Raw genomic sequence first — 22,504 nt, forward strand, 5'->3', positions numbered from 1 at the left:
GTGTTCATACGGCGGTTATCAAGGAACCTTCAATGTGACACCTCCGTTCCATTCCATGCAAAGCGGTGTATGGTTTTGTAGTACACATTTTGTTTGTTGTATTTTATTTGTAGTACACTTAATATTAAAATAGCCGATCAAATGCATCCACATTTTTGTGCATTTTTTTAGATAGGATAAGGCATAAAATCCTTCTATTTCAAAAAGCCTTTTGATGATTTGTTCCTTTCTGTCATTATACTTGTAGTATTTTCACTTTAACCATTCTTAAGTCGCCGCCTTTCCTCGTTGATCTTATTTATCATAGGTTTTTTCATTTTAAGGTATTAAAAAAACATTTAAATTGTAAACACTTTAGTATTAGATGGTTTTAAAATCTCATGAAATCTAGGCTACAATTTACTTTTGTTTCAATTATACTGTGTTTTATTTTAAAAGTACTTCAAAATCTCTGATCCCCTTTCAAAATTCCATTTCATTTAGTTTCGCCCATTTGGTTCTCGTTTAGGGCACTTTCATTTTTTCACTTGGGGACAATATGCCACTTTTCAAGGAATGGCTCGGACTTATGACATTGAACGTTCCATGTAAACGTCATATGAACACCTGCAGGTCATTGTTAAATCTGCATTACACACATTTGAGCCATGTCACGACAAAACCAACATAATGGGTTTGCTACCAGCATGGATCCAGACCAGCCTGCGAATCCGCGCAGTCTGATCAGGATCCATGCTGTTCGCTTACAAACCCTATAACAAGTAAAGAAACTGATAGCAAACAGCATGGATCATGATCAGTCTGCGCGGATGCGCAGGCTGGTCTGGATCCATGCTGGTCGCAAACCCATTATGTTTGTTTTGTCATGACACGGCTCATTTGTGAAACGACGTGTATTTTGACTAAATTCTTCAATCACAGTTATAGTTTACATATAGTTATGACAACAGCAACTACAACTACAACCACATGTTTAGGTATTACATCTACACATGCCATTTTAAATATAAAAGAAACCATTCAATAATGAATTATGAGAGACTATGTCAAGATATATATTATGAATATGTTCAGTACAGAGGTAGAATTAGCTATTTTTCACATTATATAATTTTTAGTTTTGTTTTGCCAAGCACATTTGGTTATATAAGCTTATAAACGCGAGGTGTTAATACCCTAAATTTAATGATAACGAAAAGTGTATGTAGGTATTTTTTAAGAACATATACCCTTAACTGAATGATACTGAAATTTGTGTGTAGTAATTTTTAAGGACATCTTTACCTATCTAAGCTAAACGTTTTGCATAATTTATATACAATCAAGATACTATCACCAGTTTTATAACATATCATGCGGTTTTACTTCAATGTTACATTTTATTTCTTTTCTCCTTATCTATTATTTAAATGTGCTCCTCATAGATATTGTGGTTTATTTAAAAAAAGAAACATTTTTAACCCTGCTGAACATTATAAAATGGGACTGAACCTGGTCCGACTGCACGGATGAGTATGCTAATCTGGATCAGGTTCATCACTTTCGGTTCCAACAGTGTACATGTTAATTAATGTCTTATAAAATGTAACGATATCGTCTACTGAAAAAATTTGTTATTCACCAGTAGTTTGATAAGGTATCAAATGACAGTGTACATATTTCTATGGAATTTATGTTTCATTCGTGTAGCACATCAGGTTTAAAATATGATCATGCTTGTGTCAAATAGGATTAGGATTTATTTGTCCCGTACTTCACTTCATTGTTGTTATATTTGTCTGGTCCTTCGGGATAATTGATGCCAGCACTATTAAGTGTTGATAATTGAGTACCGCTCAAGGCGGTGCTAGGGGGCGTGAGGGATGTTCCACTTATTCATTATTCTTCATGTACAGACTCAATCAAACCGAGTCTGCAATTTTCATGTAATTTTTTTGTGATTAATGCTTCTGAGGGATCACTTTGTTTCCAGATTTTTGTAACTGTTCACATGAAATAGAAATATGTTTATGATACACAACAATACAACAAGGAAATTATGAAGTAAGTTGCACTAGTTTGGAAGGCAGAGCCACTTATCACCTAGTGGATACACGAACAGTGATTTATATGTAGTGTGTATCTATCAAAACAGTACAAACTTTCATTCAGCTTTTATTTAAGATAACAATATGTACAAAAGCAATTTTTTCCTTTTTTATTTATTTTTTTATCTTTCTTTTATCTCTCCTTATCACATTTTTCTTGCATTTTTGGCCAGTACTTCAGAACATGACAGGTAATTTATTTCCCACTCCAAAGTGTGATAAATCATTTTTTTTCCAATAAAGATACAGTTTTTAATTTAAAAATGAAAAACAACTAGAAAACAGTGCAGTGTTTGACCTTAAAAATCAAAGTTTGACCATATTTTGTTTTGAATATAAGGTTTAATCAGCGGTAAGATTATTTTGATGATATGCATTCCTAGATCCACTGGTATTAGGGTTTCCCGGGTTTTTTCTATTGACATATGTATACCCTTGTTTAGTTAACATAATATGAAAAACACGGCGTGTTTAACTCCTATTTCTATTAAGAGTTACGTTGGAATTTTTCAACGTTACGTTCATTCTTTGGAGATCAAATAAAATTTGTTCATTCCGCAAGTTTTAAACACGGATATAAAGTTGTTGCTTTGTTCTGTTTATATGATAATTTAACCATCAACGTTTACCTCATCTCATACCACATGCAAGTATTCTTTATAACTATTTCGTAGTGTTTTCTCATTCATTATTATAGCATATATTAATTTACCATAGACTGTGAAAAGCAATGATCATTAAGATATTTTTAAGGTACCAAGACTTGGATAAATTTCAAAAATTAAGAACTTTCAAGCTTCAACTGGTCAGTACATACGATTTTTCTACACTTTATAAAACACTTTTGCCACAATAATTAATCAATGATAAACGAATTTCCTAATTCAGAAAACTTTTGCACGGGAAAAGGTTACCTTTCTAGCATGTAATTCTAACAAAGCTTTTTTACTAACGGTATTGTTAAACATTATACTATGTGGACCTGTGACGAAGTTTGTAGAGCACTCTCTTTTCTTTTAGACAACATTTATGTCAGGTTTGGTAATACCCTATTTAAAAAGATCATAGGAATTCCAATGGGTGCTAATTGTGCACCCCTGGTCGTAGATTTGTTTTTGTACTGCTATGAAAGAGACTTTATGTTAAGTCTCTCTGAAGATAAACAACAAGATGTTATAGTCGCATTTAATAATACTTTCAGATACATTGATGATATTTTTAATTTGGATAATTCTTATTTTGATCAAATGGTTTCTGACATTTATCCGCACAAACTACAACTTAATATAACGAACTCTTGAAATTTTAGTACATCATTTTTGGATATTCATATTACTATCAACAACAATTCTATTCTGATAAAAGAGATGACTTTGACTTTTGTATAGTTAATTATCCACACTTAGATGGAGACGTACCCATGCAACATGTTACGGGGTATATGTTTCTCAGTTGATTAGATTCGCTAGAGCTTGTAGCAATGAAAAGGATTTCAACGAGCGGAATATTTTTATTACCAGCAAGCTTCTAAAACAGGGCTACCGCTTCATAAATTACAGAAATATTTTTACTAAATTTTACAATCGTAATTTTGATTTAATTTCAAAATTCAATAGTGATTTAAAAACTCTTTTGCGACAAGGGATTAGCCAGCCTGGTTTTTATGGCGATGTGATTTACAAACTTCGTAAGATTTTGGGTCATGGTAATTTTTCTGCTGTTTTACTAAAATCATTAAACGTTTTATAAAAAGAGGTTATGACCCTACTTTTTAAGACATACTGCATACTTAGTGTTCAACCATTTTACAGTTGGACACCACGCTTTCCTCTTTTGATTACATCTGACGGACCAAGTGGGAGACTCTACGATGGACAGTTCTTAAAGCCCTTTGGGACTGAATTGTCGTAATGTTCGTCTTCTGCCTTGCTTCGTCGGGCCCTTGTAGGTGATTTTCTTGTTGCTCTGTCTTCCTTTAGGACATAAAGTACTTTTGGTATGGTCTTCGGGTGTACTTTTATATGTTTCTACATGATCATTTTGGTGTTTTACTTATTTAACCTTTTGTAACCATAACAACTTTTAGAATTTCACTTGGCGGGGATTCATTTTAATTACACTGTCTCGTTTATAGGAACATGGTTGGCTAAGAGCGAGGTTTGGTGCACCATTAACCGGTTTAAACTCACCAGCATTCATTTTTATGCCGCTGACCTTTCCAAGGCGGTGCCCCTCTCTGTTCCTCAGATGTATGTCTATGTTGTTTCATACTGTTTTGGTGACACTTTTTCTTGTGTCCCTTGTTGTTTTCTCGTCTACGGTAAGTATCTTCCTATGTGCCCTTTGACTTTGTGGGCCTGTTGTTCGATCATTTATTTGTTTTCTTTGAATTCCTTATCAGTTACAAATTATGTATTCTTTTAGTGATTTAACTGTCCGTGCCCTGTCCTGTTTTTCGTTTGCGGTCCACCTGGGCTCCTTGCCACTGGCTCTTGTTGCTGGGTCGTGTGGGGGTTGCGTTCATTGAACGCCACCTTTCCTTGTTGATCTTTTTTATCATATTTTTGCCCCTTGCCACTCACCTGTGGGATCAAGTCTTGTCATGGACGACTTGGAATTCTTTTATATGATGAAGATATCCAGCTAGCTTATTGAAGATCGGTTGTTCTACTCAGATGTCCGTTTGTGTCTGAAGTAATGCACGAAGGAGCACATGAGGTCTTCCTTCAACAGTAAGGATGCAAAGATGCCATATGACCTTTAAAATGTTGATATGACATAAAACCCAACAACAATAGAAAAATAATTTTTCTACTCATTTTATCAAAAATTCTATTTTTTTTATCTTTTCAGAACTATGTCTGTAAGACGATTTTCCTTTTTCCTATACATGCTTTGTCCATTCATCATTCAAGTTGGAACCAAAAATGTCACGTGCCCTGCCTCATGTGAATGCGACACTTTCTTTGGAAAAAAAGAAGTAGGTTGTGCTAACCTCACTGATGTTCCGTCAAATATTCCCGAGGACACCAATTTGCTAGATTTAAGTGGGTGTAATATATCCCACATTCATATTCAGCCGCTGGAAAAGCTCTTCAAATTACAAATCTTCACCTTTCAGGAAATAAATACAAATGATGAGAATTACAATCTTACAGCCTTGGACTTGCCACTTCTGAATGAAATAGTCGTCGATGGCGGCGTTTCAACTTCTATCCCACAGCTGTTACCATCTTATATTGGTACGCTTAGTGTTGCATATAACAATCTAGGAACACTAAAGTCTGGTAGTTTTAAGAACTACCCAAACTTAGAAACGTTATTATTGTGGGACTGTATGTTAATGAAATTAGAAGCTGGTGTGTTGGATAATATTCCTTCTCTTTCAACACTTGAGTTTAATAGAAACAATCTAAAAGATGACAGTTTTCCGTTGGGCGTATTCAAGAAAAACCAAGCACTTGACTCTGTTTCATTTTTTGCAAATGAATTGAAACACGTAGTGTCCAATCTTCCAAGTTCTGTTACAAGTGTCGATTACAGCGCCAATACCATATTTGAGCTTCGAGCTTACGACTTCAAATCTACGCCGAATCTGATATACCTGTATCTTCAACAGAATATGGTATGCAAATTTCTTTTAATATTAAAATGTCATCGTTGTTAGTTATACATGTATATAAAACCAGGCAAATATAACTCGCAAAACAAACAAACAAACAAACAAACGAAAACGCGAACAACCATAGAGATATTGCAGATATCGTAATTTCCTTATTTCATACCAAACAACAGCCCACAAACGTTATGTTTAAACCAGAGTTGCATTTGATGGGTTAGACATACTAATCTCGTTGGATTTGAGTTACAATAACATCAATAAATTATAGCATCAGTGTAGTTGAAACTTATTAATTTTATTGCTTCAAATACACGTTAAAACCAGTGAACAAATTATATCTACATATATATACAGTAAGTAAATTATGAGAGGGGTAACATGTTCTACTAACATTAGATTAAGTCCGTCGTAAGTAATGTACCCAAAACAAAAATGAATCTGCATACATATAAACATAAAAATCTTTAAAAGTGGAGATCCCTCGAGAACAGTGAGGGGAAGTATTTTAAATATGTAAATTACAAACTCGGTTTAATTGAGTCTGATGGGAAGGGTAACGGTTTTCACTCCCCCTAGCACCGGCTTTAGCACATATCAATCTTCAACACCATTTAGTTTTAGAATCAGTGAGTGACCGCGAAGATGTAGAAAATTTCATAAAACTGAAATTAAGTAGGAACAGCTTATTACTACTGCCATACACCACTTGACATCTGGTGACCCAGGATATTTCATTGAATTTATTCAGACAGTGGCATTCAGTGTTGTGTTAAAGATAAAAAGTTAACAGCACTTTGTTAAGAGTCTCATATATTTATTGTATCCACATCAAAAGTAAAAAGCATCATATTGATAGCCAATACTATATGAGCTATTACGATACTTGTAATATATAAGTATTGATGAAAATACAGATCAGGACTCAATAGACCATATTGTTTTACCAGACTCCGTGTTCATCAGAATAAATCAAATAATTACCATTGTCCTTCCTCATAGATTAGATATCAACTTGAAAAAACTGTACTAGAAATAGCATGCTTAGAATAAATTCATTGTTACATTTGCAAGGAATGGGAATTTACAGTTGATCTAAATACCGATCTTGATTCTAAAATTGATTCTTATTTTAATCCGTTATTTTGGTATCTGTTTTGTTATTCGTCCATTTCATGCAAAAATAGATTTTCTTTTTTGAATAGAGAAAATATTAATCCCTTACGAAAATCCAAAATGTCAAAATTGAAAATGTTGCAGAGTCGGTTTAATTGAGCATGTACAGTGCAAACTACCGTCCATGCCCCTAACACCGGCTTAAGTAGAATTCAACATTTAAACATGAAATGGCAAAATTTTGAATTAATAAACATCCGCAGATGTATTCATATGGCGGTTATCATGAAATCATCATTTTATTACATTTTGAGTATGTACCATTTAATTTTAGCAAAATTTAGGTCATTTTGAGTTTTATTGCACAGTGAAAATTTAGACAGGATCAGTTAATCCTGATATTTTCTAAGTGAACACAGGGCCTTCTACACTATGCATTTTCATTAAAATACGATATATCCATTATCGATTTATTATAATTTATTTGTTCTTCCGCATTTCTGCATGAAGCAGAACAATCACTTTTACATATTATTTTCAGATTAACCAGTTGAAGGACTTTACGTTTGCCGGCTTAACTTCACCTTTAGAGCTGAATTTGTCATATAACTGGATAACAGCCATTGCCAAAGATGCATTCAAATCATTACAATCAAGCAAGATTGACCTCAGTTTTAATAAGTTACAAAGTCTTCAAGCTGAGGTTTTCTCTCATCTTACAAGCAGTGCTAATGTAAATCTGGGTGGCAACTTGTGGAATTGTGATTGTCACCTAAGATGGTTGAGAGAAGCACTAGACAATGCCACTTATACCATTGAGCTTCCGTACACTCTTAAATGTGCAACACCAGTCAAGCTCGCAGGAAAGTCTTTCATTGATCTTAAACCAAGCGATTTTGTGTGTATGTAGGACAAAATTTCATTATTCAAATAGATATTTTATATTTCAAATTTGAGCAGACTTTTATATGTAAATTGCTTAATCAGATAATAATTATGTACTAGACACACGGATTAGAAAACATTGTTCAATGTTTCATACTTCATTTATTATTTTACGCTTTCCAGTCGGAGAGACAAGAGGCAATCTTCATAACGTAAAATATCTCTTTTTTCCGAACCACATTTTGAATGTGTAATACATCAATTACTACAATTTGCATGTTTGAAAACTTGTAAAAAATTAATACAGGCACAACAACATTGAAAAGATATAATATTGTTTTGAACCGAATACACAACTTTGCGAGTAACAATACAATATATTTAGAGTTTAAATTGATCCTGAGTTGCAATAACATATAATAATACTTAAAGTACTGAATAAATGAGGTTTAGAAATTTTGAAAAATTTTGATTGTTGTATTCCTTGTATCATCCGGTAATTTTTTTTGGCCAGTGCTATAGTACGTGAGAGATGTTACACTTTCAGACTACTGAGTAAAGCCTAGTCCTCAATTTTATAGCTAGTATTTGTTGATGCTTTCAAGACAAAGGTCTATGTTCTTCATCATATAGTGCAATTAGTGTTTTTGACATAATCTGAATAGATTTTGACGTCGTTTATGGCATCAAATGAATCGAATTGATCTTTATCAATTTTCGAAATCATCTCATGTTTAATGCCGTTTTTCATACAACTGCAGGTGTTTTTGTTTTGTGGCACTTGTAAAAGTTGCTCCTTATTTCTCTCCAGTATAGTTATATTTTTTATATTTTGATAATTCATTCTAATACTTCACTGTGTTGCTGTTTTGATAACGTTAAGGTAGTACACCCTAATGCACTATCTCCACTTTGAAGAGTATTTAAATAGGCTAGAATCACTGTCAAGTGTATTGAAACACGGTAAAAGTATTTTATATTTTGCAAGACCAACCAATATACATTAAAGAAAATTTAGGCAAACTTTGAAAACAGCCCCTTATTGTGGAAAACTTTTGGGCTTTTGGGATATTTCAATTAAGGCTTTTTATGTAGGGAAATGGTCAAATAAGTGTTTAAAGGGGGTGGGGTAGGGTTACAATTTTTTTTACATATTTAAAACATTTCGTTTAGGAACTATCATTTTGCTCGTTTAATTTGCTACCTGAATGTCATTATTTGTTTCTTAACAATGAGCAATAGGAAAACATTTTTCATAACGATGTTATTACAGATTATTTAGAGTTTCCTGATTTCTGAAAAAAGCCCTTCTAATGGCAAAGTTTTAGTTCAGAAAAATTCCCATAACTCATAAACCACATGGTAAATATTGTTTAAATTTTGCATACAGGTGACATTTAAGGCATATAACTGTCCTATGATGTCAATTTTACATTTCCTCATAGTGTCATTAGGGGTGTACTACATTAATCCAGGTGCCACGGAACGTAGTGTCGTTACACTTTACTCTTTCTCTTAAGAACAAATTCCAGTACCGTCCATGAACAGACATAATAAAAAATGATGAAAAAAAATGAACACAATCCCCACATGACCAAGCAACAAAGGACTAGCGGCAAGGAGCCAAGCAGGACCCCCAACAAAAAACAGGGTAGAGCACAAGGCAAACTGAGCCTGCATTGTTTAAATTTTGCCGTGTTTGCCGTTCTTCGGGGATTATGTTTTCCTCTCTTTCATACAATTTCCGATACATCCCGTGTAAAGCTATATTTTTTACCATGGACATTCACCCTCGACATTATTTTAGCTCAAATGTTTTTTCTTTCTCTGTTAGTTTGTTGTTTTTTGGTTTTTTTTTTGTTTTTTTTTTGTGGGGTTGGGTAATTGTCAACTGTCCTTAACGAATAATTATTTTGCAATAAAGAATATGAATATTTTTATAAAATATATTAAATCATACATATGCATAGTGTGTAGCTGGAATACAGATATAGTTACCCGCACTCCAGAGCATTGGCCCATTTTTTCTGAGGTTAACTTATTTGACAACAGAGATAAGGATAGCGATAGAAATATCGTATTCAAAACCTCGTTCATTGGTTTCTTTTTCTCAGGTTTCAACATTATTGTGACAACATGGAACGTGTTTTACTTTTTGCCTATGAAATAAAAGAGAAAAACATCAAAACACTGAGGAACAAATCAGATAGCCTCGAGTTTCGATGCTCTTTCTAGTATATAACGTTTTCGAGGGCGTTTTTTTATGTCTCACAATACTTTATTTTGATGGTAATATAACATACAGAAGGTAATTGTTAAAACTGCATTATACACATTATGTGAAATGACGTGAATTTTGACTAAATTCTTCAATCAGATTAATAGTTTACATATAGTAATTACAAAAGCAAAAACAACTACAACCACATTTTTAAGTCTTAATCCTACACATGCCATTTAAATTTTGAATATGTTCAATACAGAGATAGAATTAGCTTTTTTTACATTATATCAGTTTTAGTTTTGTTTTGCCAAGCACATTGGGTTACGAGTATATGAGCTTATAAACACGAGGTGTTAAATTGTACATACAGCATACCCTTAATTTAATGATAACGAAAAGTGTTTGTAGGTAATTATTAAGAACAAAACATATACAATTAACTTAATGATAACGAAAACTGTGTGTAGTTAATTTGAAGGACATCTTTACCTTTCTAAAGCTGAACGTTTTGCATAATTTATATACAATCAAGATATTATCGCCATTTTTATAACATATACTTTTGAAACATAATAATACTGCTTTACTATACTATTACATTTTATTTCTCTTCTCCTTGTCTATTATTTATATCTGTCACTCAAAGTTACTATAGTTCATTAAAAAAAATTATTGTTTACCCTTGACCTGCTGAATATTTGTAAAAGATTTATTCCGGTTCCAAGTCAATATTTGAACTGAGCCTGGTAAGACTACACGGATGTGCATGTTAGTCTGGATCTATACTGGTGACAAAGGGTTATCATTTTCAAGACCAACAGGGAACACGTTAAGAATGTCTTATAAAATGTAATAATATGATGTTCAGTTATGTCCAACCTACTCAGTAGTTTGTAATGATATTGAATGACAGTGTACATATATTTTTTGTGTTTGTTTTTTGTCTGATAATTTCTCGTTTATAAATCTACTGAATTGTTAAGCAAAATAAGATGTTTTGTTACATATGATATACTATACATAAATATTTGATACTTATTATTCATTATGTTTGTTCCTTTTCATAAATATTTTGATCCTATTTATAGATATTTTGTTTCTATCTATAGATATTTTGTTACTATTTATAGATGTTTGTTACTATTTATAGATGTTCTTACATGGACGAAGATTAACAAAGGTGTATGAGGAGATAGGTATGGCCGTGTTACCTGACGAGTATCTGCCTGATGATTATGAAGGTCCTAATGTCGGCTCATGTGAGAAAATAGTCGGTATATAGCTTTATTTGTGTATTTGTGTATTAGTAGGACATTGATTCTCGAAAAAAGAAAACAACACAGAATATTTTACCTTCAAGACATATTGTCGAAAACCGTCAGTCTCTCCTCATTAGATAACAGATACAAAGTACAAGTTTGTAAAAAATAAGAAAGGTGAAAATTGGAGAAACACCAATTACCTTAGTATTTCCATGTTGGGCTTTCTTTAAGGATTCTTTTTTATTCTCTATATTATTTTGTTGGTAGAAATTATGGCTATTCAAAGCATTGTTAATTAAAAGTGAGTTTATAAAGCATTCCTGGTCATTCATACAATCTATACATATTTAAAAGAAGTACCAGAAGCGACAGAAAGTATCACACTACCTATAACAGTATATTCAAACTATATTTATTGTATTGAGATGCTTTGCGTATATCACAGTTTTTTCATAAGGAATTCAGCAAACTAATATTGGTAGATAAGCAAACTAAAATTGATAGATAATTATAAATTAATGATTGTTAAAATAATGAAAAAGTTCCGAGAAAATAGTTAAACTAATTCTATAGATATAGACATTTATTGAAGATTTACTGGTAAGTATTTGTGACACGTATTGGCCAGCCTGTGTTCAAGTGTAAAAAGCATCTTTTATTTCCTCAATATTTTGAGAGCAAACATTTTGGAATATTTTGAACAAAAATTAGCTAGTGTGTTAACTCTTTGATTCATTCTACAAAATAGAGTGACACATTTTCAGCGTTTGTTATATTTCATTGCAGTCAAAATGTTAGTAGACATGCAGAGCGATGTTTTTCGTGAATATATAAAACATCTCTCAAGTGACAAATATGGGGTGGACCTAGAAGAACGTAAAAATTGCTGACACACCAGTTGCTTCGTTTAGAAAACTAAATATAGACTTGCAAGATATTACACGTGAGACTCGTGCATTTTCGTTACAAGTATTAAAATGGGATTATTTGCATATCGTATATTATACATATATTAGAATTTGACAATGTTGCGATTAATTTTGTATTATGAAAAGTAACGTATGTCAATAAGGCTGAAAAACGTACCATAATACTTAAATCAATATAACAGGCTCGGAATATTTCAGAAGTTTAAATAGCTACATGAGGTACAAAACGTTACAACTGGTGACAAAAATGATAATGTTGTTAACATTTATGTTCATTATTTCTTATGTCCAGGAAAGATTCAACGATGCAAAATATATGTTTATTTGAATGCAACTTTCTCCTGATTTTTATAATTGTCGTTTATTACGAACCCTACTTTTCATTTGAACATTTGTATTTTTATAAAGGCATGTAGTGAACTTTTATTAAGATTTAAGTAACCGGTACAATATGTCCCATTCTTTTTGCATTTCATTAGATAGGTTAAGGCATAAAATTCTTCAATTTTCAGATAGCCTTTTGATGCTTAAGTGTCTGTTAATGTGTATGTGCTTCTAGTTTGTCCACTTAAACATTCTTTTCAATGTAAAAAAAAGTTACACCCCCCAAAAAAAAATTATACACCTTTTATTGTTTGGTTATAAAAATCTCCTGCGATCTAGGCTATAATTTAGCTTTGTTTGTATCAAACTGTGGCCTATTTTAAATGTACTTTATACTTCTTCCGTATACATACCGTGTCAAACACTACATGATAGAAATTTAAATGTAGGTCAGACGCTAGCATTTATTTTCCCATAGACTTACATTATGAGAGATGGTCACTTATCCCACATTAAATTTGAGCTTTCCTGCTGAAGAAGTGATTTTTCTAGGAGAATGAAATGCCTGACACATAAAAATGACAAATTGAATTGAAATTTTCTGCTGATCACTGGACTGACATGCACTGTTTATTAATGCAAATATCCAAGTAAAAAATAATCATAGAGAATCATGAAATATTTCATTTTCTTTAGAAAACAATACAGTGTTAGATTCTAAATTAGTTTTCATACTTAAAAACATCCCATTTTCTTCCAATCACCTCATGTCCCACTGAATCTTATGGTTTTATGTACAGATTCAATCAAACCATGTCTGCAATTCTCTTGTAATTTTGTTGTGATTAATACTTCCGAGGGATCACTTTGTTTCCAGATTTTTATACTTCACAACAGCAGGTGTCAAGTGCTGTGTGGCAGCTGTAAAAAGTTGCCCCGTTCTTCACTTCAGTGTTGTTATATTTTTCTGGTCCTTCGGGATCATAGATGCCAGCACTATTAAGTGTTGAGAATTGAGTACCGCTCAAGCCGGTGCTAGGGGGCGTGAGGGATTTGCACGTATTCATTATCCCTCATGAACAGACTCAATCAAACCGAGACTGCAATTCTCTTGTAATTTTGTTTTGATTAATGCTTCCGAGGGATCACTTTGTTTCCAGATTTTTTTTCTTTTTCCCTGCACTTTTTTAGCCAATCGCTGGCGATGTTGCAACGCAAAAGTATGACCTGCATTGGTTTTTTTTATTGTTTTAAGTGTATAATGCTGTATCTTATGAAATATTGCTATAAAATCATTCAACAGTAAAATTATATTGCTGAATCTTATGATCCATTCTCGAAAGATTTGTAACATAGAATGCACACGGATAACGTTTTAATTAACAAACATTTTATAGTGTTGAAAAAATAGAAATCTATTTATTTACTTATTTACTTGTTTGTTTGATTATTTATTTATTTATTTATTTTCAAATTAAAGTAATACTCAGTATACAATCAAAAATCATTTATGATAAGTTTATCAATCTAAACAGCAAAACTTTCATTCAGCTTAGAAATACAAAACTTTGTGCAAAAAGCAATATTTTCTATTAATATTTTTTATCTCTTCTTTTTACAGTTTTTTGCATTTGTTTTTGAAAAGTACAAGTAGTTTTAACCGCTCCAAAATGTAAGAAACATTTTTAGTTTATCTGCAAATGAAGTTAATTATAAAGAAACATTTTTTTAGATTTAAAACAAAATAACGGCGCGAGTGTTTGACCTTAAATATATAAAATTCAAGAATGCCATATTTTGTTTTGGTGTTACAACACTTTGTTTCTATATATTGGTTGTTATCAGCGTGAATTATTTTGATGATATGCGTTCCTAGATCCGCTGGTATTAGGCTTCAGGTATTCCATTGATGTATATATTCTTTCATTTCATACATAAATAAAAGAGGAAGTCTTCTCCTATTTCTACAAATAGTTACTATGGAATTTTTCAGGCACGTTACGCTTATTCTTTTAAGATTAAACAAAAGATATTCATTCTGCAAGTTTGAAACACAAAACGGATTATAAAATTGATGAGTATTTTCCAGTTTATTTAATAATTTAACTCATCTCTCATCACATGTAAGTATTCTTTAAAACTATTTCTTTTTTCTCATTATTAAAACATACAATGTAAATTATTTAATTTAGACTGTTTATAACAATGGTCATATATATGATTATACTATCTAAGATACCAAGCATACACCACCTTTTCATCATATGAAAAATATATCTCGAGCCCGATGATTCGAACATTACAATTAATTTATACTGAAATAAACAAAAATGAAGAGTATGTTTAATGAGACGTGCATGGCCGATAGAAGAGCACATGAGACCTTTCTCCACAAGTAAAGCTTATTAACCTCGAACCACTTGCCCTTCACCTCTGGGTTCCTATCTTACTATCAAACTAGCATATGGAATGTCTGTGGCTCTACTCAGGTGCCAGTTTGTGATTGAGATAATGTACAGAGGATCACATGAGGTCTTAAAGCTAGGGTTAGGGTTTACTTCAAACAGTCAAGCTGAAAAGTCGCCATATGACATTTACAAAGTGTCGGCGTGACTTAAACACAACAACAACAACAAGAAAAACATTATATTTATTTTAAAAATTCTGCTGTTTTTATATTTTCAGAACTATGTCTGTAAGACGATTTTCCTTTTTTCAATATATGCTTTGTCCGTTCATCGTTCAAGCTGTAACCAAAAATGTCACGTGTCCTGCCTCATGTGAATGCGATATTTTCTTTGACATAAAGGAAGTAGAGTGTGCTAACCTCACTGATGTTCCGTCAAATATTCCCGAGGACACCAATTGGCTAGATTTAAGCGGGTGTAATATATCCCACATTCATATTCAACCGCTGGAAAAGCTCTTCAAATTACAAATCCTCACCTTTCAGGAAATAAATACAATTGACGAGAATTACAATCTTACGGCCTTGGACTTGCCATTTCTAAATGAAATAGTCGTCGAAGGCGGCGTTTCTACTTCTATCCCACAGCTGTTACCACCTTATATTGGAACGCTTAATGTAGGAGAAAACAATCTAGGCACTCTAAAGTCTGGTAGCTTTAAGAACTACCCAAACTTAGAAACGTTAACTTTGTGGGACTGTATGTTAACGAAATTAGAAGCTGGTGTGTTGGATGATATTCCTTCCCTTTCCTCACTTGAGTTTCATAGCAACAATCTAAACAAAGACAGTTTTCCTTTGGACGTATTCAAGAAAAACCAAGCACTTGACTCTGTTTCATTTTTTGATAATGAATTGAAACACGTAGTGTCCAATCTTCCAAGTTCTGTTACAAGTGTCGATTACAGCGACAATGCCATTTTTGAGCTTAGAGCTTATGACTTCAAATCTACGCCGAATCTGATATGCTTGTATTTTCTACAAAATATGGTATGAAAATTACTGTTCATGTGAAAATGTCGTCATTGTTAGAGATATATATAAAATCATGCATGTAATACTCTAACAACAATCGCAAAACAAACAAACAAACATAGAAAGCATATATTAATATATCTATTTGTCTTTTTCTTACTGCATTGAGGTTTTATTATTAAGTCATAAAATGTCATGTTTAGTCATTTGATTACTAGATTTTACAAGAACGATATTTTTACAAAGGAGTATTAGTAAACGTAAACGACCATGGAGTTTAACTTTAACTCCATTATGGGCCCCTTTTAGTTCTTATTATTTCACTTATTTCATGTCCTTCCCCTTCTTTCACCACCCTTGATTCCTCTACCGGTTTTGGTTCGGTGCACTCTGGGTGCCCTGCTGTTGTAGGGGGCTGCATCCTGTGAACGTTCCCTTTGCCTTGTTGATCTTTGTTCTCGTTTGTTTTCTCAATAAATTAAATCTGATGGAATGTGTAAGTATTCTCACGTCCCATAAGAACGGCTCTGTGTTGTTATATTTTTCTGGTACTTCAGGATCATTGATGCCAGCACTATTAAGTGTTGAGAATTGAGTACTGCTCAAGCCGGTGCTCGGGGGCGTGAGGGATGTTGCACTCATTCATTATCCCTCATGTATAGACTTAGTCAAACCGAGTCTTCAATTTACACGTAATTATTTTGTGATTAATGCTTCCGAAGGATCACTTTGTCATAAAGCAACCTTCAAAACCATTATGTTTTGGCATTAGTGAGTGACCGCGTAGGTCTAGAAATGTCTTGTTTACTAAACTGAAGTTAAGTAAGAGCAATTTTAACACCTGCCACACAGCACTTGATACCTGCTGACCCCATAATATTACGTGACTGAATTGAGACAAACAGTAACATTCAGAATTGTTGTTAAATGTCAAAAGTTAGTAGCACTTTGTTAATATTCTATTATACAAGATAATAATGAACAACATTTCATAATTCTATTATTTTTTTTCATGTTATTAATAAAGTACATCTATTATATTCACTATCCACAAAAAAGTAAGTAAAATATCATATTGATGCATACATATGTGTTTACTACCATTATTAAAATTTGTGTTGGTTCTAAGAGTAGTTTCGAAGTGAATATTAGTATTGATACAAAAATAAATCATATAGACCATACTATAATACCTGTTTCTAAACTCATGCATGTTCATTAATATTCTTATATCATTATACTATCAACTATTTGTCCTTCCGCATTAAATCATGAAGCAGAACAATCATATTTACATAATATTTTCAGATTGCACATTTGGAGGACTTTACCTTTCAAAGCATGGTCAATTTACAAATCCTGGACATGAGTTACAACAATTTATCTGCAGTTACTAATAATACGTTTGCCGGGTTAACTTCACGTTTATGGCTGAATTTGTCATATAATTGGATAACAGCCATTGCCCAAGATGCATTCAAATCATTGCAATCAAGCAGGATTGACCTCAGTTTTAATAGGTTACAAAGTCTTCAGGTTGAGATTTTCTCTCATCTTACAAGCACAGCTAATGTAAGACTAGCTGGCAACTTGTGGAATTGTGATTGTCACCTAAGGTGGTTGAGAGAAGCACTGGACAATGCCACTTATACCATTGAGCTTCCGTACACTCTGAAATGTGCAACACCAGTCAAGCTCGCAGGAAAGTCTTTCATTGATCTTAAACCAAGCGATTTTGTGTGTATGTAGGACGAAATTTCATTATTCAAATATATATTTTATATGTCAAATTTGAGCAGACTTTTATAATTATGTAAAATGCTTAATCAGATAATAATTATGTACTAGACACACGGATGAGAAAACATTGTTCAATGTTTCATACGTCATTTATTATTTTACACTTTCCCGTCGGAGAAACAAGAGGCAATCTTCATAACGTAAAATATCTCTTTTTCCCGAACCATATTTTGAATGTGTAATACATCATATCTAATACTACAATTTGCATGTTTGAAAATTTGTAAAGAATGATACAGGCAAAACAACATTAAAAAATATAATATTGTTTGAACCGAATACACAACTTTGCGAGTACAATACAATATTTTGAGAAATTCTTGATCCTGAGTTGCAATGACAGATAATAATATTTAAAATACTGAATAAATGAGGTTTAGAAATTTTGAAAGATTTTGATTGTTGTATTCCTTGCGCCATCTAGTTAAGGATCTCAACAAAAGAGATTGGAATATTTTTTGGCCACTGCTACAGTACGTGAGAGTTGTTACACTTTCAGACTACTGAGTATAGCCTGCTTTCAAGACAGAGGTCTATGTTCTCCATCATACCGTGTAATAAGTGTTTTTGACATTATCTGAATCGTTTTTGACGTCGTTTCTGGTATCAAATGAATCGAGTATATCTTTTTCAATTTTCGAAATCAACTCATGTTTAATGCCTTTTATCACCCAACTGCAGGTGTCAATGCTTTGTGGCAGTTGTAAAAGTTGCCCCTTATTTCTCTCCAGTGTAGTTATATTTTTTATATTTTGATAATTCATTCCAAAACTTCACTGTGTTGCTGTTTTGATAACGTTAATCCAGGTGCCACGGAACGTAAGTGACGTTACACTTTACTTTATCTCTTATGAACAAATTCCAGTACCGTCCATGAACAGACATTATAAAAAATGATGAACAAAATGAACGCAATCCCCACATGACCCAGCAACAGAGGACTAGCGGCAAGGAGCCAAGCAGGACCCCCAACAAAAAACAGGGTAGAGCACAAGGCAAACTGAGTCTGCATTGTTTTAAATTTTGCCGTGTTTGCCGTTCTTCGGGGATTATGTTTTCCACTGTTTCATTCAATTTCCGATACATCCCGTGTAAAGCTATCTTTTTACCATGGACATTCACCCTCGACATTATAATAGCTCACATGTTTTTTCTTTGTCTGTTTGTTTGTTGTTGTTGTTGTTTTTTTTTTGTGTGTGTTTTTTTTGTGGGGCGGGGTAATTTTAAGTCAACGGTTCTTAACGAATAACTATTTTGTAATAAAGGATATGAATATTTTTATAAAATATATTAAATCATACATATGCACAGTGCGTTAGCTGGAATACAGATATAGTTACCTGCACTCCAGAGCATTGGCCCATTTTTTCTGAGGTTTTACTTATTTGACAACAGAAAAAAGGATAGCGATAGGAATATCGTATTCCGAACCTCGTTCTTTGGTTTCTTTTTCTCGGGTTTCTACATTATTGTGAAAACATGGAACGTGTTTTACTTTTTGCCTATGAAATAAAAGAGAAAAACATCAAAACAGTAAGGAACAAATCAGATAGCCTCGTGTTTTGATGCTCTTTCTATTATATAACGTTTTCGAGGGCGTTTTTTTATGTCTCACAATACTTTACTTTGATGGTAATATAACATACAGAAGGTCATTGTTAAATCTGCATTACACACATTATGTGAAATGACGTGTATTTTGACTACATTCTTCAATCAGAGTAATAGTTTACATAAAGTTTTGACAACAGCTACAATAACTACAACCTCATTCTTTAAGTCATGCCATTTAGAATATAAAAAACTTCCGTTCAATAATGAAATATGAGAGACAATGTCAAGATATATATTATGAATATGTTCAATACAAAGGTAGAATTTAACAATGAAAAATGATATCATATCATTTAAGTTAGGTTTTGCCAAGCGGATTTGGTAATATAAGCTTATAAACGCGAGGAGTTACAACTATATAACCTAAATTTAATGATAACAAAAATTGTGTGTAGTTTTTTTTAAGGACATCTTTACCTATTAAATGGTTAACGTTTTGCATAATTAAAATACAATCAAGACATTATCGCCGGTTTTATAGCATATACTTATTGAAACATAATCATACGGCTTTACTATACTGTTACATTTTATTTCTCTTCTTATATCTGTCACTCACAGTTACTATGGTTCATTAAAAAAAAAAAAAAAAAAAAACTTTTGACCTGCTGAATATTTGTAAATGATTTGTAAATGACTTATTCCGATTCCAAGGAAATATTGGAACTGAGCCTGTTCAGACTGTACGGATGTGCATGCTAGTCAGGTCAAAGGCTTGTTACTTTCAGTTCCAACAGGGAACACGTTAAGAATGTATTATAAAATGAACATAAAACCTGTTCAATGTTTTAACGATATTGAATGACAGTATTTTTTTTGTGTGTGTTTGTGTTTCATATATCAGGTTCAAACCTATGACTTTGCTTGTGTAAAATAGCACAACATGGAAAGTATGTAATATAAAGTACCAGTGTGGAAGGCAGAGCCAATTTTCACTTATTAGACACATATTTTTATTAACACAATAATAGTGTTAGATTCACGAATAATAAATAGAAATTTATTTATTATTTATTTATTTCTTTACATTTTTATTAAAAAAAGTTATTTACTTATTTATTTATTTATTTTTTATTTATTTATCTATTTATTTATTTTTTTTATTTATATTTATTATTTAATTCATTTATTTATTTATTTATTTATTTATTTATTTGTAAATTGACATTCATTTATTTATGATAAGTGTATCTATCAAAATAGCACAAACTTTCATTCAGCTTAGAAATTATATACAAAAATATGTACAAATCAATCTGTTTTGATCTCTTATCTCATTTTACATTTGTTTTGGCTAGTACTTCAGAAAAGTACAGGTAGTTTTTAACCACTTCAAAATATTAGAAACATTTTATTTCATCTGCAACAGAAGTTAATTATAAACATACATTTTTTTAGATTTTAAACAAAATAACGGCGGAGTGCAAGAATTCCATATTTTGTTTTGGTAATAAAACACTTTGTTTTTGTATATAAGTTGTTATCAGCGTTAATTATTTTGATGATATGCGTTCTTAGATCCACTGGTATGAGGCTTCGGGTTTTTCATTGATAAAGGTGTAAATTGTTTAATTTCATACATTAATAACCCGACAAGTCTTCTCCTATTCATATAAACAGTTACGTTGGAATTTTCAGGCTTATTCTTTGAATGTCAAGCAAAAGGTTTTCATTCCGCAAGTTTGAAACACTAAACTGATATAAAGTTGTTGTTTTAACTGTTTATTGGATAATTCAACTACCAAGTTTTAGCTAATCTATCACATGCAAGTATACTTTATAACTATTCCTTTTTTTCTTCATTATTATAACAATATTTTTAAATCAGACTATTTATGAAAATGATCATAAGATATGATCATACTTTCAAAGTAACACGGCTCTATACCACCTTTTCATCATTTGAAAAATATCTCTCGAAGCCGCTGACCTGAATATTACAAATAGTTTGACACTAAAACACACACAAATGTAGAATATTTTATGGGGTGGGGATCCGTGGCCTAGAGTTAAAGATTGTTGTCTTCGAACCGCTGACCCCACACCTGTGGGTTCAAATCTTACCAGGGACTTCGGATTCTTTTATGTGAGGAAGCTATCCAGCTAGCTACTGGAACGTCGGTGGCTCTACTCGGGTGCCTGCTTATGCCTTAAATAATGTAATGTAATGTAATGATGCCTTCCTTAACCGGTAAAGCTGAAAAGTCGCCATATGTCCTTTAAAGTGTAGGTGTGACTTAAACACAACAACATAAACATTTTTAAAAAAAGATATTTTTTTTCATTTATTTTAACAAATCGTCTGTTTTTATTTTTTCAGAACTATGTCTTTTAGACGATTTTCCTGTTTTCTATACATGCTTTGTCCGTTCATCGTGCAAGCTGTTACCAAAGATATCACGTGTCCTGCCTCATGTGAATGTGAAACTATCTTTGGCGCAAAGGAAGTAGATTGTTATAACCTCACTGATTTTCCATCAAATATTCCTGAGGACACCAATTACCTAGATTTAAGTGGGTGTAATATATTCCACATTCCTATTCAGCCACTGGAAAAGCTCTTCAAATTACAAAGGTTCGCCTTTCAGGAAATAAATACAAATGAGGATAATTACAATCTAAGGGCCCTGAACTTACCACTCCTGAATGAAATAGTCGTCGATGGCGGCGTTTCAACTTCTATCCCACAACTGTTACCACCTTATATTAGTACGCTTAGCGTAGCAGAAAACAATCTAGGCACTCTAAAGTCTGGTAGCTTTAGAAACTATCCAAACTTAGATTCGTTATTTTTGTCGGACTGTATGTTAACGAAATTAGAATCTGGTGTGTTGGATGATATTCCATCTCTTTCATTACTTCAGTTTAATGACAACAATCTAAACGAAGATAGTTTTCCTTTGGACGTATTCAAGAAAAACCAAGCACTTGAGTCTGTTTCATTTTTTGATAATGAATTGAAACACGTAGTGTCCAATCTTCCAAGTTCTGTTACAAGTGTCGATTACAGCGGCAATGCCATTTTTGAGCTTAGAGCTTATGACTTTAAATCTACACCGAAACTGATATACTTATCTTCAACAAAATATGGTATGAAAATTACTGTTATGTGAAAATATCGTCATTGTTATATATATATATACATATATATATATATATATATATATATATATATATTATATATATATATATATATATATAT

The 22,504-nt window shown here is 32.4% G+C and overlaps 3 protein-coding genes across 3 annotated transcripts; all 3 read left to right on the plus strand.

The window, feature by feature from the left end:
- Positions 1-2,595: 2,595 nt before the first annotated feature.
- On the plus strand, positions 2,596-7,959 carry LOC132724319 (nephrocan-like). The gene is made up of 3 exons (XM_060709161.1): positions 2,596-2,737; positions 4,941-5,712; positions 7,364-7,959. Exons 2-3 carry the CDS (start codon positions 4,945-4,947, stop codon positions 7,730-7,732), a joined length of 1,137 nt encoding a protein of 378 aa, XP_060565144.1. The 5' UTR covers positions 2,596-2,737; positions 4,941-4,944; the 3' UTR covers positions 7,733-7,959.
- A 7,045-nt stretch (positions 7,960-15,004) lies between these two features.
- On the plus strand, positions 15,005-17,637 carry LOC132724321 (leucine-rich repeat-containing protein 70-like). Its single transcript, XM_060709163.1, has 2 exons — positions 15,005-15,903; positions 17,197-17,637. The coding sequence occupies exons 1-2, from the start codon at positions 15,136-15,138 to the stop codon at positions 17,635-17,637; spliced, it is 1,209 nt and encodes a 402-aa protein (XP_060565146.1). The 5' UTR covers positions 15,005-15,135.
- A 3,207-nt stretch (positions 17,638-20,844) lies between these two features.
- LOC132724326 (nephrocan-like) lies at positions 20,845-22,415 on the plus strand. The gene is made up of 2 exons (XM_060709166.1): positions 20,845-21,068; positions 21,623-22,415. Exon 2 carries the CDS (start codon positions 21,627-21,629, stop codon positions 22,413-22,415), a length of 789 nt encoding a protein of 262 aa, XP_060565149.1. The 5' UTR covers positions 20,845-21,068; positions 21,623-21,626.
- The last annotated feature ends 89 nt before the right edge of the window (positions 22,416-22,504 follow it).

Source organism: Ruditapes philippinarum, unplaced genomic scaffold (assembly GCF_026571515.1).
Source record: "Ruditapes philippinarum isolate M1 unplaced genomic scaffold, ASM2657151v2 ctg1036_1_1_1_1, whole genome shotgun sequence".
Lineage (NCBI taxonomy): Eukaryota > Metazoa > Mollusca > Bivalvia > Venerida > Veneridae > Ruditapes > Ruditapes philippinarum.

Excerpts from the sequence above, each read along its gene's own strand:
- LOC132724319 (XM_060709161.1), top strand. The coding sequence starts at position 4,945 with ATGTCTGTAAGACGATTTTCCTTTTTCCTATACATGCTTTGTCCATTC. Across the intron at positions 5,713-7,363 it reads TGTATCTTCAACAGAATATG|ATTAACCAGTTGAAGGACTT; the intron begins GTATGCAAATTT and ends TATTATTTTCAG.
- LOC132724321 (XM_060709163.1), top strand. The coding sequence starts at position 15,136 with ATGTCTGTAAGACGATTTTCCTTTTTTCAATATATGCTTTGTCCGTTC. Across the intron at positions 15,904-17,196 it reads TGTATTTTCTACAAAATATG|ATTGCACATTTGGAGGACTT; the intron begins GTATGAAAATTA and ends TAATATTTTCAG.
- LOC132724326 (XM_060709166.1), top strand. The coding sequence starts at position 21,627 with ATGTCTTTTAGACGATTTTCCTGTTTTCTATACATGCTTTGTCCGTTC.